Raw genomic sequence first — 18,112 nt, forward strand, 5'->3', positions numbered from 1 at the left:
TACCTTAAACGTGAATGGATTAACTGCTCCAACCAAAAGACACATATTTGCTGAATGGATACAAAAACAAGACCCATATATATGCTGTCTGCAAGAGACCTACTTCAGACTTAGGGACACATAGAGACTGAAAGTGAGGGGATGGAAAAAGATATTCCATGCAAATGGAAATCAAAAGAAAGCTGGAGAAGCTATACTCATATCAGATAAAGTAGACTTTAAAATAAGAATGTTACAAGAGACAAGGATCAAGGGATCAATCCAAGAAGAAGATATAACAATTATAAATATATATGCACCCAACATAGGAGCACCTCAATATATAAGGCAACTGCTAACAGCTGTAAAAGAGGAAATCGACAGTAACAGAATAATAGTGGGGGACTTTAACACCTCACTTACACCAATGGACAGATCATCGAAAATGACAATAAATAAGGAAACAGAAGCTTTAAATGACACAACAGAACAGATAGATTTAATTGATATTTATAGGACATTACATCCAAAAACAGCAGATTACACTTTCTTCTCAAGTGCGCACGGAACATTCTCCAGGATAGATCACATCTCTGGTCACAAATCAAGCCTCAGTAAATTTTAAAAAATTGAAATCATATCAAGCATCTTTTCCGACCACAACACTATGAGATTAGAAATGAATTACAGGGAAAAAACCGTAAAAAACACAAACACATGAGGGCTAAACAATACATGACTAAATAACCAAGAGTTCACTGAAGAAATCAGAGAGGAAATCAAAAAATACCTAGAGACAAACGACAAAGAAAACACGATGATCCAAAACCTATGGGATGCAGCAAAAGCAGTTCTAAGAGGGAAGTTTATAGCTATACAAGCCTATCTCAAGAAACAAGAAAAATCTCAAATAAACAATCTACCCTTACACCTAAAGGAACTAGAGAAAAAAGAACAAACAAAACCCAAAGTTAGCAGAAGGAAAGAAATCAAGATCAGCGCAGAAATAAATGAAATAGAAACCAAGAAAACAATAGCAAAGATCAATAAAACTAAAAGCTGGTTCTTTGAGGAGATAAACAAAATTGATAAACCATTAGCCAGACTCACCAAGAAAAAGAGGGAGAGGACTCAAATCAATAAAATTAGAAAAGAAAAAGGAGAAGTTACAACAGACATTGCAGAAATACAAAGCATCCTAAGAGACTACTATAAGCAACTCTATGCCAATAAAATGGACAACCTGGAAGAAATGGACAAATTCTTAGAAAGGTATAACCTTCCAAGACTGAATCAGGAAGAAACAGAAAATATCAACAGACCAATCACAAGTAATGAAATTGAAACTGTGATTAAAAATCTTCCAGCAAACAAAAGTCCAGGACCAGATGGCTTCACAGGTGAATTCTATCAAACATTTAGATAAGAGTTAACACCCATCCTTCACAAACTCTTCCAAAAAATTGCAGAGGAAAGAACACTCCAAAAACTCATTCTATGAGGCCACCATCACCCTGACAGCAAAACCAGACAAAGACACTACAAAAGAAGAAAATTACAGACCAATATCACTGATGAATATAGATGAAAAAATCCTCAACAAAATACTAGCAAACAGAATCCAACAACACATTAAAAGGATCAAACACCATGATCAAGTGGGATTTATCTCAGGGATGCAAGGATTCTCCAATATACGCAAAGCAATCAATGTGATACACCATATTAACAAACTGAAGGGAAAAAACCATATGATCATCACAATAGATGCAGAAAAAGCTTTTAACAAAATTCAACACCCATTTATGACAAAAACTCTCCAGAAAGTGGGCATAGAGGGAACCTACCTCAACATAATAAAGGCCAGATGTGACAAACCCACAGCAAACATCATTCTCAATGGTGAAAAACTGAAAGCATTTCCTCTAAGATCAGGAATGAGACAAGGATGTCCACTCTCACCACTATTACTCAACATAGTTTTGGAAGTCCTAGCCACAGCAATCAGAGAAGAAAAATAAATAAAAGGAATACAAATTGGAAAAGAAGAAGTCAAACTGTCACTGTTTGCAGATGACATGATACTATACATAGAGAATCCTAATGATGTCACCAGAAAACTACTAGAGCTAATCAATGAATTTGGTAAAGTTGCAGGATACAAAACTAATGCACAGAAATCTCTTTCATTCCTATACACTAATGAAAAATCTGAAAGAGAAATTATGGAAACACTCCCATTTACCACTGCAACAAAAAGAATAAAATACCTAGGAATAAACCTACCCAGGGAGACAAAAGACCTGTATGCAGAAAACTATAAAACACTGATGAAAGAAATTAAAGATGATACCAACAGATGGACAGATATACCATGTTCTTGGATTGGAAGAATCAATATTGTGAAAATGACTATACTACCCAAAGCAATCTACAGATTCAATGCGATCCCTATCAAATTACCAATGGCATTTTTTACAGAACTAGAACAAATTATCTTTAAATTTGTATGGAGACACAAAAGACCCCGAATAGCCAAAGCAGTCTTGTGGGAAAAAAACGGAGCTGGAGGAATCAGACTCCCTGACTTCAGACTATACTACAAAGCTACTGTAATCAAGACAATACGGTACTGGCACAAAAACAGAAACATAGACCAATGGAACAAGATAGAAAGCCCAGAGATAAACCCACGCACCTATGTTCAACTAATTTATGACAAGGGAGGCAAAGATATACAATGGAGAAAAGACAGTCTCTTCAATAAGTGGTGCTGGGAAAACTGGACAGCTACATGTAAAAGAATGAAATCAGAACACTCCCTAACACCATACACAAAAATAAACTCAAAATGGATTCGAGACCTAAATTAAGACCGGACAGTATAAAACTCATATAGGAAAACACTGGAAGAACACTCTTTGACATAAATCACAGCAAGATTCTTTTTGATCCACCTCCTAGAGTAATGGAAGTAAAAACAAAAATAAACAAATGGGACCTAACGAAACTTCAATGCTTTTGCATAGCAAAGGAAACCATAAACAAGACGAAAAGACAACCCTCAGAATGGGAGAAAATATTTGCAAATGAATGAACGGACAAAGGATTAATCTCCAAAACATATAAACAGCTCATGCAGCTCAATATTAAAGAAGCAGGCAACCCAATCCAGAAATGGGCAGAGGACCTGGTGGACATTTCTCCAAAGAAGACATACAGATGGCCAAAAAGCACATGAAGGGTTGCTCAACATCACTGATTATTAGAGAAATGAAGATCAAGGCTACAATGAGGTATCACCTCACACCAGTTGGAATGGGCACCATCAGTAAATCCACAAACAACGGGTGCTGGAGAGGGTGTGGAGAGAAGGGAGCCCTCTTGCACTGTTGGTGGGAATGTGGATTGGTGCGGCCACTGTGAAGAACAGTGTGGAGGTTCCTTAAAAGACTAGAAATAGAATTACCATATGATCCAGCAATCCCACTACTGGGCATATACCCAGAGAAGGCCATAATTCGAGAAGACACATGCACCCCAATGTTCATTGCAGCACTATTTGCAATGGCCAGGTCATGGAAGCAACCTAAATGCCCATCGACAGAGGAATGGATAAAGAAGATGTGGTACATATATACAATGGAATATTACTCAGCCACAAAAAGGAACGAGATTGAGCCACTTGTTGAGACGTGGATGGATCTAAAGACTGTCATACAGAGTGAAGTAAGTCAGAAAGTGAAAAACAAACATCGTATATTAACGCATGAATGTGGAACCTAGAAAAATGGTATAGATGAACCGGTTTGCAGGGCAGAAGTTGAGACACAGATGTAGAGAACAAATGTATGGACACCAAGGGGGGAAAACCGTGGTGGGGTAGGGATGGTGGTGTGCTGAATTGGGCGATTGGCATTGACATGTACACACTGATGTGTATAAAGTTGATGACTAATAAGAACCTGCAGTATAAAAAAACAAAGAAACCACTAATACTAAACTTTCTTTGGGTTATTTGTATGGAAATATGTTAATATAAATGTTTCAGACATTACATGAAATTTCTAAAAGTCTTATATGTTCTGGTATAATGATATAAGTCATAATTCTAGTAATTACTTTAAAATGTATATCTCAGAAATAACTAAATTTCCTTGTTAATTGCATTATTATGAACTTTCATCAAATCTTTAACCGTGGTCATTTTTAAGTCTTTTGTCATTTACAGACAGTTCTGGGTGTACTCTGATACTTTTGCAAATATGTTCCTATAAAAGGGTTTCATCTTCAAGGAATTCATGGAAAAGACTCTGACAATTACAGGTTTCTGGTAACTGACTATACTGCTAAACTGAATGAATAAGCATTTTCAGAACTCTAATGGAAAACTGATGAATTCATAAAAGTGCTAACAAAAGATCAAGATAAAAAAAATAATTACATGGGACTGAGTGAACTGATGAGGATGATTATAATTTTTGTGACTTTCTGTTTGAATTAAAAAAAAAAATCCCACAAAGACTCAGAGGCAAAAAATATACAAATCAATTTTCACTGCAAAGTAAAGGAGCTGTTACAGTGGAGGATTCCTGGACTGAATGTCAATATTATGACATAGTGTGTGTTTCGGTGTTTGGTAATTGCAATCATTGTTGCTTTTGTTGTGGTCATCCATTTACAATGCTTGGTGTCAGTTTATTTATCTCTTGTAAAAATAAAATACACTGTGTTTTTGTATGAACAAAAAAAAAAGATGAGAAACTGAGGTTCGAAGTCACAGAGCAATTAGTTCATACAGTTAAGACTGCAGCTTATTGATTTCTGACTCCAAAGCTCAGGCACTTTTGACTAAGCCATACTAGCTCTACATTCCATTCTCAAAATATGTTCCGTTTATGTAGATCATGTAACATGTTCACACCACATACAGGCGACTGTATGCATACACATTACATCAATGTTCTTCTTTCCTTAAGCATGGCCTTCTCTCTCATCACATTCTGATGAGGAGGTGTCCTTTGGAAGATGTGGTCTATAATGGCTAGACTGCAGCTTGCAGCTGAAGCCAAGTGAGGTGTCAGCTGTGTGTTGGCAGAGCTTATGCCCCATACAACATACACCAATTTATGCTGCCCTAGAGATAATAACAGGCAGACTACAGAAATAAGTAGCTATCTTCCTCTCATTATGTGTTGTGGGTGGATAAACTATAAACAATATTCCCTTCATTTGAAAGTTGTAAATGCAACAGATGGGGAAATGTCTGTTAATAGAGTATTAGAAACCTTAAGTATCTCTATTTTGTTTGTAAATACAATCTTGCTCTGAATCACAGTGATTTTCTGCCAGTCTGGGTGTGGTGGACATTACTAGGGCTCCTCCATATCCATGTCCTCCCCATTTCCAGACACACAGAGACCATACTTCCCAGGCCCCGCTTGCATTAGGAAGGGCCACGGTACTCGTCTGGCCAATGAGCTGTAAGCAGAAGCAGCGCATGTGTGGCTTCTAGAACAAAGTAACTTAGTTCCAGATGGGTAAGCTTTCAGAACTTTTTTCTTGCAACAGCCATTGTGGAAGCCTGTGTTAACATGGAGGTTCCACAGGGTCCACAGACACCAGACTGCGGAGCCAGCCAACACACAGAGGATAATTGTCCTGGAGAATTGCCCAAATCCATGGCAGAATTTGGATAAATAAAAATAAACCTTTGACTTTTGTTTTCTTAAGCCACTGAAATTTAAATGTCATCTCTTAACAACGTAAGAGACATAACTTGGACCCTCCTGACTAACGCTGTGGGCGAGGTCATTTCACTCATACCATAAAATAGCATACACATCCTTCTGTCCTAATCCAAAGTAATACATGCATTTTAATCTCATACTCAACGCCTTCTACAAACTGGCCCAAACCTACCTTCTGAAATTACCTTCTACCATCCTCCAAGTGAAACTAAACACCATTCTTTGACCCCATCTCACAATTCCTTGCTCTTTTTTTAAATCTATGTTGTTCCCTTGCCTAGCACACTGTCTCTTCCTTTCACACATATCAAATTGCTATCTTTAAAAGGCCCAACTCATATGCTAACTCTTCCAATGAAACCTTCCCTAATCCCACTATGCTGAAGTAATTTCTTCTTCCTTCAGATTTTCATATTTCTTGCTGCTCCTTCTAACTGTATATTTTGTATTATGCTTATTTTACACGTAACATTAGTATCAGGTGCACAGCATAAAGATTTGAAATATGTATGTATAGTAAAATGATTACCCCAGGCTACTTAATTTCTATCACTGCACATAGTTATGTTTTTTTCCTTGTGATGAGAACTTTTAAGATCTACTCTCTTAGCAACTTTCAAACATACAACACAGTATTATTAACTATAGTCACCATTCTGTACATTATATCCTCATGACTTATTTTATAACTGGAAGTTTGTACTTTTTGACCCCCTTCACCCATTTCACCCACCCCCGCCCACCTCCCACCTCTGGCAACCACCAATCTGTTCTCTGTATCTATGAGTTCAGGGTTTGGGGTTTTTTTAAATTTTTTATTTCTATTCTTAGATTCCACAAATAAGTGAGATCATACAGGACTTGTCTTTCTTCGTCTGATTTTTTTCACTTAATGTAATGCCCTCAAGGTCCAGCCATGTTGTAGCAAATGGCAAGATTCCCTTCTTTTTTATGACTGACTAATATTCATACATATGTCAAATCCTTTGCCTGTTTTTTAATTGAATTAATTATACTTTTATTGTTGAATTATATACTGTAAGGTTTTAATGTGTCTTGCCAGAACTTTTTTCTATTACTAGAGTATGTTATTTTTACTATATGTTTTTAAATGGCATTTATGACACATACAATTTTGTAACTTGCTTTTTAAACTTAATATATCATGATCATCTTTACATGTCTATGTCTAATTACATCACTTCCAATGACTGCTTTATGGTTCATTATATGAATGTTCCATAATCTAAAATCTAATGCTTTTTTTTTTAACATCTTTATTGGAGTATAAAATCTAATACTTTAAATTAAAGTCCATGGGACTTTCCTGGTGACCCAGTGGCTAAGATTCTGCACTCCCAGTGCAGGGGGCCTGGATTCTTTCCCTAGTCAGGGAACTAGATCCCACATGCTGCAACTAAGAGTTAGCATGCCACAACTAAAGATCCCGCATGCCACAACTAAAGTTCCCACATGCCACAACGAAGATCGTGCACATAGCAACAAAGATCTCACATGCCACAACTAAGACGCGGCGCAGCCAAATAAATAAATAAATAAATATTAAAAAAAAAAAGTTTAGGGCTTCCTTGGTGGCACAGTGGTTAAGAATCCGTCTGCCAATGCAGTGAACAGGGGTTCGAGCCCTGGTCTGGGAAGATTCCACATGCCGCAGAGCAACAAAGCCTGTGTGCCATAACTACTGAGCCTGTGCTGTAGAGCCCGCAAGCCACAACTACTGAGACCGTGAGCCACAACTACTGAGCCCAAGCGCCACAACTACTGAAGCCCACATGCCTAGAGCCCGTGCTCTGCAATGAGAGAAGCCACTGCAATGAGAAGCCCACGCACTGCAACAAAGAGTAGCCCCGCCCACCGCAACTACAGAAAGCCCACACAGCAACTGACCCAGCACAGCCAAAAAAAAAGATTTAGATTTAAATACAGGATTTATTTAAAAGGAAAAGAAAAAAATGCCACACTGCATTTGTATTTTTGAACACTTATACAATCATTTCTTTTTTTAACTGAGGTATAATTGACATATAACATACTAGTTTCAGGTGTACAACATAATGATTCCACGTTTGTATACACTGAGAAATGATCATCAGGAGTCTAGTTAACATCCATCACACAGAGTTACAAAATTTTTTTTCTTGGGATGAGAACTTTTAAGATCTACTTACTCAGTAACCATCAAATCTGCAGTATGGTATTATAAACTATAGTCACCATGCTGTATACTACATTCCCATGACTTGCTTATTTTATAACAGGAAGTTTGTACCTTTTGACCCCCTTAACCTGTTTCACCCACCCCACCCCACCCCACCCCACCCTGCCTCTGGTAGCCACCAATCTGTTCTCTGTACCTATGAGTTTGCTTTGCTTTGGTTTTTTGTTGCTTTGCTTATTTGTTGTTTAGATTCCACATATAATACAGTATTTTTCTCTGACTTTTTTCACTTAGCATAATGCCCTCAAAGTACATCCATATTGTTACAAATGACAAGATTTCCTCCTTTTATATGGCTGAATAATATTCCTATATCTATATAGAGAGATACAGCAATCACATTTTCTTTTTCTATCCATCCATCAATGGACACAGGTTGTTTCCCTGTCTTGGCTATTGCGAATGATTCTGCAATGAACATGGGGTGCATACAGCTTTTCAAATTAGGGTTTTCATTTTCTTCAGATAAATATCCAGAAATGGAATTGCTGGAAACATATGTTAGTTCTGTTTTTAAGTTTTTGGGAATCTCCACGCTGTTTGCCATGGTGGGTGTGCCAATTTGCATTCCCATTAACAGTGCGTAGGGGTTCCCCGTTCTCCACATCCTCACCAATACTTGTTATTTCTTGTCTTTTTGATAACAGCCATTCTAACACATGTGAGGTGATATCTCATTAAGGTTTTGACTTGCATCTTCCTGATGATCGGTGATGCTGAGCATCTTTTCATGTACCTAGCCATGTATGTCTTCTTGGAGAAACGTCTAATCGGATCCTCTGCCCATTTATAATTGGATTGTTTGTTTTATTTGCTATTGAGTTGTATGAATTCTTTATATATTTTGGATATTAGCCCCTTATCAAATATATGATTTGCAAATAAAAAAATTTTTTTAATAAAAAAAATAAAGAATCATCTGAGTTGGCTAAAATGCAGATTCCTGAGTTCTGGTTTAGGGTCAGGCCTAGGCAGAATCTTCATCTCAGCCATCATTCCTCCTCTCCAAGTATGATGCTGACACACTTAGCAATCACTGCCGGGATGAGACATTCATCAGCAGCTGTGGCTGCTGTGATCATCCCATTCAAGAATATCTGAAGGTTTAAAAGACAAAAACAGTCGAGAACAGAAGGGGTCCTGAACATTAGGGCAAAAGAGCAGCAATCAGCCAGCATCCAGCCGGGGACGTGACCTTGACCCATTTTCCTGTTGCGGCCCCGACCACTGCCATCAGGAAATCCAGCTCCAGGTAAGGGAGAGCGGGCAGACTTATAGGCTGTGGCCTCTCATTACCTCTGTCTTTGCCAGGGAACATGTGGGCAGCCCAGAGGCCTGCTGCTCATACTTAACAGAGAGAGGAAGCAATTGCTGGTACTTATGAGAACTGCTTACTCAAGCATGAGTGCAAATACTTTGGGTGAACATCAACCTTCCATTCAATATGAGTCCAGCAAGGCAAGGACTATTGTATACTCTCTTGGGCTACTGAACAGTTCTGATGGCAAACCTGGTGGGTGGGATGGTGGGGCACCCACTCCTGGACTCTGAAATGGAGTCAGAGGCACCTGTTCGGGAAGGTCACCTTCAAGTCACTGCCCATTCCTAGGATTCTGGAGTCCTGTCTCAGGAGGGGTCACACCCTGGGCTAGTCTTCTGTCCTCCTCTCAGAAGGACAGGAGAGAGTGCTCCCTTTTATCTCTGAGCTGCAGAAAAGGCCCACTCGTCTGTGTTAATTAAGTGGGAACCTCAAATTTATCTATTTTACTCACTTATTCAGCATGGAGACTTATGGGAAAACCCAGTTTTATTTTGTTATTAAAGCAAACACTGCCCTCGGGCATATTATTTATACAAAGATAACTGTACTTCAGAGATTGTTATGTCCTGTAAAAGTGAACTTTAACCTCAAAGAGCAGGCCTATTATCTTACTGGCCTTCCTCCTTGATAATTTGTTGCCCTGCCATAATGTTGTAACTGCTACCTCTGTGTTCCTATAAAGTAAGATGGCTTTTCATGTCCAGGAGACAATCACTGGCCCAGGCCTCTTCTCCTGCATGCACGGCAGTGGAACAAACACCATGACTGTTAGATTCTTTATTCAAACAAGGAAGTCGAGAATCTTTGTCTCAAAGGATCAGCCTGACAAGTAGCCAGTACTTATTAAACACCTGCTCTGTGCCATGTACTGCCCTAGGTCCAGTTGGGAATGAAAAACCAAAACTAAAACCTGAGCTTTGCTGTGAAGAGACTTACAATTATGGTGGAAAGTCAACAGTTCACCACAGAACTGTTTTACAATAGAATAAGACAGAATACACAAATGCTGAGAATTTAAACCCAAACCTGAACTGCAACCTACAGGTCTAGCTTAGCATGTCACCCTAATCTCCACAAACAGCAGTCTGTCTGTTACAAGTAGCAAGTGTTTAAATTACACTGGAATTGAAGCCTGGCCAGCTGCCAGTTAGGTAACCAGAGGGGCAGCAAAACATCTTGGTTAGAAGCAAGTTGAGGGCTGTGGAGCTAGAATGCTGGGGTTTGCATCCCAGCACCATTGCTTACTGGCTGTAAGGCTTTAGGCCAGTTTCTTTCTTTTCTGCACATCAGCTCTCTATCTCATAAATGAAGAAAAACACTACCTCATAGGATTGCAGTGAGAGTTCAGTGAGTTCAGACATGTAAAGCTGCCAGTGCAGCACCAGCCAGCAATGCTCAACAAACGCTACTGCTACTGTTATTGTCATCACCATCCACTAGACCTTGAGGCTGCCAGACATGCCACAGTGACCTGTGTCGCCTGGGAAAAGTATCAGTCCCTTGTATGCCTTCATTTGGTTTTTTTTGTTGGGTGGGGGTTGTTTTGTTTTGTTTGTTTGTTTTTGGTCATGCCTCGCAGCTTGCAGGATCTTAGTTCCCCAACTGGGGAACTAAGTGCGAAGTCCTAACCTCTGGACCACCAGGGAAGTCCCTGTATTCCTTCATTTGAACCCTGACCTAATTTCAAAGAATCTGATCAGACCCTTCTTTCCTGTCCCTTTCCCATCGTCAGGTTATGTTCTTCTCGTTCATTCTCTCCCATGACTCCTTCCCTCTAAGTATCCACTTCCTGGCGGGATACACCACACACCTCCACAGGTGCTCACAAGACTCGGGGTTGAGGGGACAGGGGTCACGTGCTCGGACTCGATGTAGATCCTTCATGGTCTGGAAGCACCCAGGTCTGATTCTCATGAGAAAATGCCATCACGGGTCAGAACTGGGCTCCACCCAGGGCCCCAGAAGCATAGTCTTAAAATGGGGTCTCAGGAATTCCCTGGCAGTCCAGTGGTTAGGACTCCACGCGTTCAATGCCACGGCCCAGGTTCAATCCCTGGTCAGGGAACTAAGATCCTTCAAGCCGTGGGGTGCAGACAAAAAGAAGAAAAAATAATAGAATCTCCACCTGGTGTCCTAGTTTGTAGATAGAGTTCAGGGGGTTTGTGATGGGAAAAAACTGGGATGGAAAAAGTTTTCATTTTCATTAAGCTCTAACTGAAATGTATCATTCTTTTCAATGATGAATGTAGGCAATAAACCACAGTGGTGACAGTGTACCTGTGACGGTCAGCAACAGAAATATAGAAATCGCAGATACTCTCACATCATGGTAGAGTTGCTGCAGATGTCTTAATATATTCAGTTCTCACTACTCTGAAAGTGCAGAAAAGTTATGGACATGCTACTAGACCTTATTATTTAATGTATTCATTAAAAGGCCAACATATTACTACACCATGCATTTTATAAAACATTTTTATAAAGGTATTTCAATATAGTTGATTTCTTTTGTAATCCTGTGTACTTTATGCATTTAAAAAATATTATTCCTAGGGGAGTTGTAGGCCTTACCAGCTTGCCAAAGGGATCCATGGTACATGAAATGGTTAAGACCCCCTTGCTTTAGAACGTTGAGGACCTTCTAAAAGGGCTGTAATATTAGAAAGATGAAAGACATGTAAATACTTACTGAAATGTGGCATTATAATATTCTTCAGGTGTCACTATTTTTGGTCCACCAAAGTAGTCCAGGACCCAGATATTGGTTATATTCAACTTTGCAAAGAACCAATTATGGCTGGATGGCCAGGTTTTCATCTCAGGGTGTCGAATGAATAATGAATTCCTTGCAACGTCCATTTCTGCTTCACTCACCTAAAAGACATGTGTAAAATAAACCTACTCATAGCAGTGACATTTTGTTTTCTTGGCTGTTAAGAATGTGTGATTCTAGCATTCCACAAATCCTAAAGAGTTTATTTAGTTATAAATCCTGATGTTTTAATTTTTATTTTTAAAATTAACGATCTATAATTGACATATAACATTGTGTTAGTTTTAGGTGTACAACATAATGTTTGATATGTGCATACATTGCAAAATAATCACCACAAGTTTAGTTAACATCCATCACCACACATAGCCACAATTTTTTTCTCATCTTTTTTTTTTCTTTTTTTTTCCCTCGTGCTGAGAACATTTAAAATCTACTATAAATTCTGATCTTAAGGAATCAAGAGGAAGTAAAGGAAATTTGAAGAAATGCAGAGAACAATGGAGATTTCAAATGTTGGTGATAACACGTACTATAATAAAGTGGGAAACCATCATGAGTACCAATTTTCACTGCTAAATAGCAATTTTGAGCTATCAGAGTAATTGGCACAAAGTGCTATAATAAAATGCTACTGGTGGTTATGCTATGTAACATTAGCACTTTTATCCCATTACATGCACATGTTAAACACGTAGATGAGTGTACACAAAGGATAAAAGTCTTTAGAAGAAGCACAATGGAACTCAAGAGTATCTGCTGTCCCTCTTTCTCTTGCCAGTGAAGAACACTCAACTCTAGAGATGCATCCACATAGAATTTTGAGACCACAGATAAAACTTATCTGAGGTATTCATGATTGACAAGGTCAAGAAGGTGGTCTGCTGCTTGGCGATCAGATCAGTTCCCATGACACCTCACCCTTTGCCCTTCCCACGATTTAATTTAACCTCTTCCCTCTAGCACTCACCCCAAACTGTCTAAATTTATTTCTAGTATTTAATAAAGGATACTCCCCTTTTAACCTACTAAATCCACTCTCTGCTCTAAGCCACTGTTAAAATATGGAGACAAAGAAACTAAACATGGGAAATATTGTACAACGTACAACATGGTCAGGAGTATAAACTTTGGCTGAGCAGATGTTCCTCATATACACGCTTAATAGCTGTTATATCTGTTCGGCTTCAAAAAATAGTTCATTTTCTTCATAAATATCTTATTGAACACCTATATGAAAGCAACTGATTAAAACCGTTAGCTTTCATGAAATTACATACTAGAACATATTCTAATTCTGTATCTCAACCACAAATCAATTTTATTTTATTCTAAGATATCTCTTCCTTCATTGTTAATAACATGATGCTCTTCTAAAACTATCTGTTCTTGTAGGATAACTATTTACCTTGATAACAGTTCCTGATAGTATTATGTGAGCACAGAGGGGACTTTGGGGATCAAATCCGTATTTCCTGCAGAAACTAGTCTCTGCCAAAGACATGGTCAGTGTAGCATATGGATTCTCCTGTAGAGAGAAAATGAAGACCTCTCATGTGAAATACTGTCTCTGGAGAGGTAATAAATTTCACAAGTTGCATACCATCCCCAGAGCTTGACCGTTCTTCCATGAAACAATGAATTGGAAAATACCACCTTCCACTTGGGAAAATTACTACTTGGGTAGAGACTGATCTTTACCCTCTCTCCAAAAAAGGTGTGTTGGAGGTTGTTTCATATTTAAAATTAATTGACTTGGTAAGAATTATTTTAAAGCTTTTTTTCTCTTAAACTCTTAATTTGTCCCATATTCACCAGAGGCATTATAATTACAGTATCACCCAAATACAAGGCTGATCTGTAGTCTTCACTGAAAGAACTAAAGGATTAGACTAATGTGAAACTAGTGCATAAAAATACCACAGTGGCTCAACTAGATAATTGTACAATTTAAGCAAGAAAGTAGCTGAATCATGCTTCTTGGTTATCTTGTGCTAGCAGAAACTGTCATGTGATTTCAAAACTGGAGAAGCTGCTCATTCCTGTTCTAGCAATAAGAGAATTCTTAGATTAAAAATGTGATGCAAGCAAAATTTCTAACTCTTTCTTATTCAGAAATCAGCTTCATAAGAGGCATTGTTGACAGATTACAGTAAAATTCACATGCTGTATTTAGTGTTTTAAACCCCAAGTGTCTTGTGTGGGGAATTGTGCCATCTCACAGTGACCCATAAAGAGATCTCTTTGGAATCATTAGGCCAAATATTTGCTGTCGACAAACTATTAGGTAAGGCACTATAGGAGACCAAAAATAGGGGAGGGGGAGACTCAGATAAGGTCTTTCCCTTCTCTGTAAGTTTATAATCTGGTTGAAAAGTCAGACATATATAAAATTTTTTAAATGCAACACAAAGACACAGAAGAGGTCAAAAAGCAGCACATAACTAATTGCCAAGTGAATGGTACAGTTAAGTGTATTTGAAGTTCAGAGTAAGATGTCAGCACAGCCTGGAGTGAATGGAAACACTAGAAAGCCTTATAAGATAGTCAAATCAGCACAAAAGTGGGAAGATGTATTAAAGGTAAAGGGAATGGTAACTGCAAAAACACAGAACTGGGAAAGTGTAAGACACAACTGGGAGTAGTGAAAACCCAATTTGCTTGAAAGAAAGGCTTTCTGAGGGAAGGGGGTTGGGGACAAGGTGGGGGGAGGTCAGGGGCTGGGGGTAGTAAGGGTGGTTCACCTCCAAGCTAAGGAGTCAAGACTGTATTTTATAGGCTGGCATCTGTCAGGGCTTTCCAAGAACCACTTACCTGGAGAGCTTGTTAAAGTGCTGATTTCTGGGCTCCATTCCCAGCCCAGGTTATCTGCATTTTTAACAAACACTCAGGTGAACCCTATGCAGCTCTAGGCAGCCAGATGTTGTTAAAGGTTTCTGGGCAGATGGCAATGCTGAGTGGTATTTTGTTCATGTAAATCTGGTGGGTAGGGTACACAAGAGCCGACAGGAAGAAGACAGAGGTCAGAAGGAGGGGAAAAGTAGAAAGCAGAAACCAGCTTTGACTGGTTAATTGATGGCATCAGAGTCAGACTAATTCTGATGTGGCCATGCCTTTTCACTGCAATCACGAACCTGAAATCCTGGGTAAGTGCCTCACCACTGTCTTTTTCTAGAGATGTCAAAGACCTGAGCTCAAGTTCCACCTGACAGCCATTAGCTGACTAGTCACAAGTGGGTCTCTGCACCTCTGAGTTTGAGTTTCCACATTTCCTAAAATGAGGAAGACAGTATCAGCAAAAGTTTAAACATATTCATGTATAGCAGTGGTTCTCACTGCCCTCCCCCAATATTAGAAGCATCGGTGAGGGATTTGGGGTGTTTTTTTTGTTTTCTTGTTTTTTTAAAAAAATGTGTTTTTAGTAAAATGTCTTGGAATTGCCTTTTTAAAAGTCTTCCCAGGTGACTGTATTTGCAGCCAAGTTTGAACAGCACTGGTGGGAGTGGAATGAGCTTGCTCTCAGCAAATGTCTAAGGGAGTGGAGCTGAGTGGGCTGGGAATAAGCAAATGGTGAATGGGGGTGTATGTGTCTTGGCTAAGGAGGCAGCTGCTTCTGGTTCTGCTCAAAGAATGCTGGCCCCCAGTGCCACAGAGCTTCCAATGTTTCAAGAAGTTAGAAATTTAGACGTTTAGTTGCAATCTCCATTTTTGAATGTTGATAATTAATTCGGACTTATTAAAAACAAAAGAGAACTCTGCGTGGGCCAAAGAAAACCAGTCTGTGGGCCTGATCAGCTCATGGGCCACCACTCTATGACCTGTGTTGGGGAAGCTTATGTGCACACGAGGCCTAAAGACTGCAATAATCATTCACGAGGTTGTCTGCTCGCTTCATGCTGCTGAAGGGAAAATCCTTAGCTCAAAAGAAGCGGTGTCAAAGAGAAATCCCGAAGCCACTTATACAAAGCGCTAAACTACCCAACAGCCTCTACACCCGGTAAAACTTTTAATAATTAGAGCCCAGTTAATGAGACACCGTGCCCCAAGACGACTCAGGGCTGAGAAGTCCTCCAGGTGCTGGTAAAGAATTCGCCCCAAGTGCGTGGCGCGGTGGCGAGGGCGTGTGTGAAATTCCTGGTATTTAGTTGCCTAACAACGGGAAAGCTGCAATGTCAGCCCGTCCAGCGCGGGAGAGAAGAGGCAGGGGTTTGGGCTGGGTTCAAATTCTTATCTCTACGAGGCTGGCTCTCCTTCGCAGGCAGAATTCAAGCTATAGTCGAAAGGCTCGCGCTCCGGCCCGCCGAGCCACACGGCCCCGCCCGCTCACCTTCAGGTTGCTCACCGACTGCTGCATCGGGCTCAGGTAGAAGTAGGGCACGCCGCTGCCCTTGGCCGGGGGCCCGTCGCTGAGCGATAAGACGTCGGCGAAGGGTCGGCCGCGCACCCCCTCCTGAGTGGAGATGGTGGCCAGCGCGCCCCAGTCGCAGACGTTCGTCACGAAGCGAGCCACCAGCGCCGCGTTCTCGCGGGGCGGCAGCAGCTCGGCGGCGCCCCAGTCCCCGTGGCCCCGGCCACCCCGGCCCCGCGCCGGCGTCACCAGCAGGGCCACCAGTGCGGGCGCCAGCAGGAAGGCGAGCACTGCACGCGCGGACCCGCGGGCACAACCGGCCATGGCGGTGACCCCTTCGAGAGTCCGGAGCCCTGCGACCTAGGAGGCCCAAGGCTAGCCCAGCGCTACGGGCCTCGCCCAGCGCTACCGGCCCCGCCCCTCCGAAGAGAACCAATCGGAGTACGGGAGTGGTGGGCGGGGGGGCGTGTCCCGGGGCGTGTCCCTAGGCCTGCTCCTCAGCCTGCTGGGACCCGACTGTTGATTCACGTTCCGCCCCGCCGCTGTCAGGATTGGGAAATCGTCCTAAATGGGATTTGTTTTGTTTGACGGATGGAAAAATGGAGGCTTAGAGAAATTAAGCAGCTGCCTAAGTCATACTACTAGGAAAGGACCAGTCTCTTCACCCGTACGCCTTCCTTCAATACCTTTGGATATGACTACCTGGCATCTGAGAGGAAATGCTGCGTTTTCCACGTATGCTCCTCCTTTCCGTTTACTTCAATATCCGCACCGAAGAGCAGGAAGGGTCCCAGTGGGACAGATAGAAGCCCCCAAATTTAACACCTTATAAACTACTCCTGGCCCAGGAGTCTCTCAGACAGAGACACTCAGGGATTATCAGGATTCCATGCACGAATTTGTTTGTTTTTTAACATCTTTATTGGAGTATAATTGCTTTACAATGTTGTATTAGTTTCTGCTGTATAACGAAGTCAATCAGCTATAGGTATACATATATCCCCATATCCCCTCCCTCTTGCGTCTCCCTCCCTCCCACCCTCCCCATCCCACCCCTCTAGGTGGTCACAAAGCACCGAGCTGATCTCCGTGTGCTATGCGGCTGCTTCCCACTAGCTATCTATTTTACATTTGGTAGCGTATATATGTCCATGCCACTCTCTCACTTCGTCCCAGCTTACCCTTCCCCCTCCCCGTGACCTCAAGTCCAGTCTCTACGTCTGCGTCTTTATTCCTGTCCTGCCCCTAGGTTCTTCAGAACCTTTTTTTTTTTTTTTTTTTAGATTCAGCATATATGTGTTAGCACCATGCACGAATTTGAACTCATGGAAGACAGTTATGGGCCTAAGTCATCAGGCTTGGAGGCAGTGGTTTCACAAATGTCTTGCCCTTGCTGACCTCTCACCCCATGTAAGTGGCATTTCCCTTTGTTCCTCCTAAAAAGCTCTCTTCAGTCTCTTCAGGGGTGCTTCCTCTTTCTGATACTCTGGGAATTGGTAAGTAAGCTCATATCACCTAATCTGCCGTCTTTATAATTATAAGCTTCGGTCACATCTCCTCAGGGTGAGTCCGCATCTTTTTGGCCTGGACTCAAACCCCCATTTTCATCGTTGTTATAAATGCTGCGTGGTGGTGCTGGTGCAGGAGTTTGTCAGGTCTGGCTCTGGCGGACCTGGCTCTCTGAGGCTGAGATGTTCAACAA

The 18,112-nt window shown here is 40.9% G+C and overlaps 1 protein-coding gene across 1 annotated transcript in view; it reads right to left on the minus strand.

The window, feature by feature from the left end:
* CREG1 (cellular repressor of E1A stimulated genes 1) overlaps positions 1–16,738 on the minus strand; it is an 18,479-nt gene extending 1,741 nt beyond the window's left edge. The window contains exons 1-3 of the mRNA XM_007458096.1: positions 16,390–16,738; positions 13,471–13,590; positions 11,979–12,163 (exon numbers count right to left, since the gene is read on the minus strand). Of these exons, the coding sequence (XP_007458158.1) occupies positions 11,979–12,163; positions 13,471–13,590; positions 16,390–16,734 (650 nt within the window). The 5' untranslated portion in view covers positions 16,735–16,738. The remainder of the gene's footprint in view (positions 1–11,978; positions 12,164–13,470; positions 13,591–16,389) is intronic.
* Positions 16,739–18,112: the final 1,374 nt, after the last annotated feature.

The sequence above is a fragment of the Lipotes vexillifer genome, unplaced genomic scaffold (assembly GCF_000442215.2).
Source record: "Lipotes vexillifer unplaced genomic scaffold, Lipotes_vexillifer_v1.1 scaffold189, whole genome shotgun sequence".
NCBI lineage: Eukaryota > Metazoa > Chordata > Mammalia > Artiodactyla > Lipotidae > Lipotes > Lipotes vexillifer.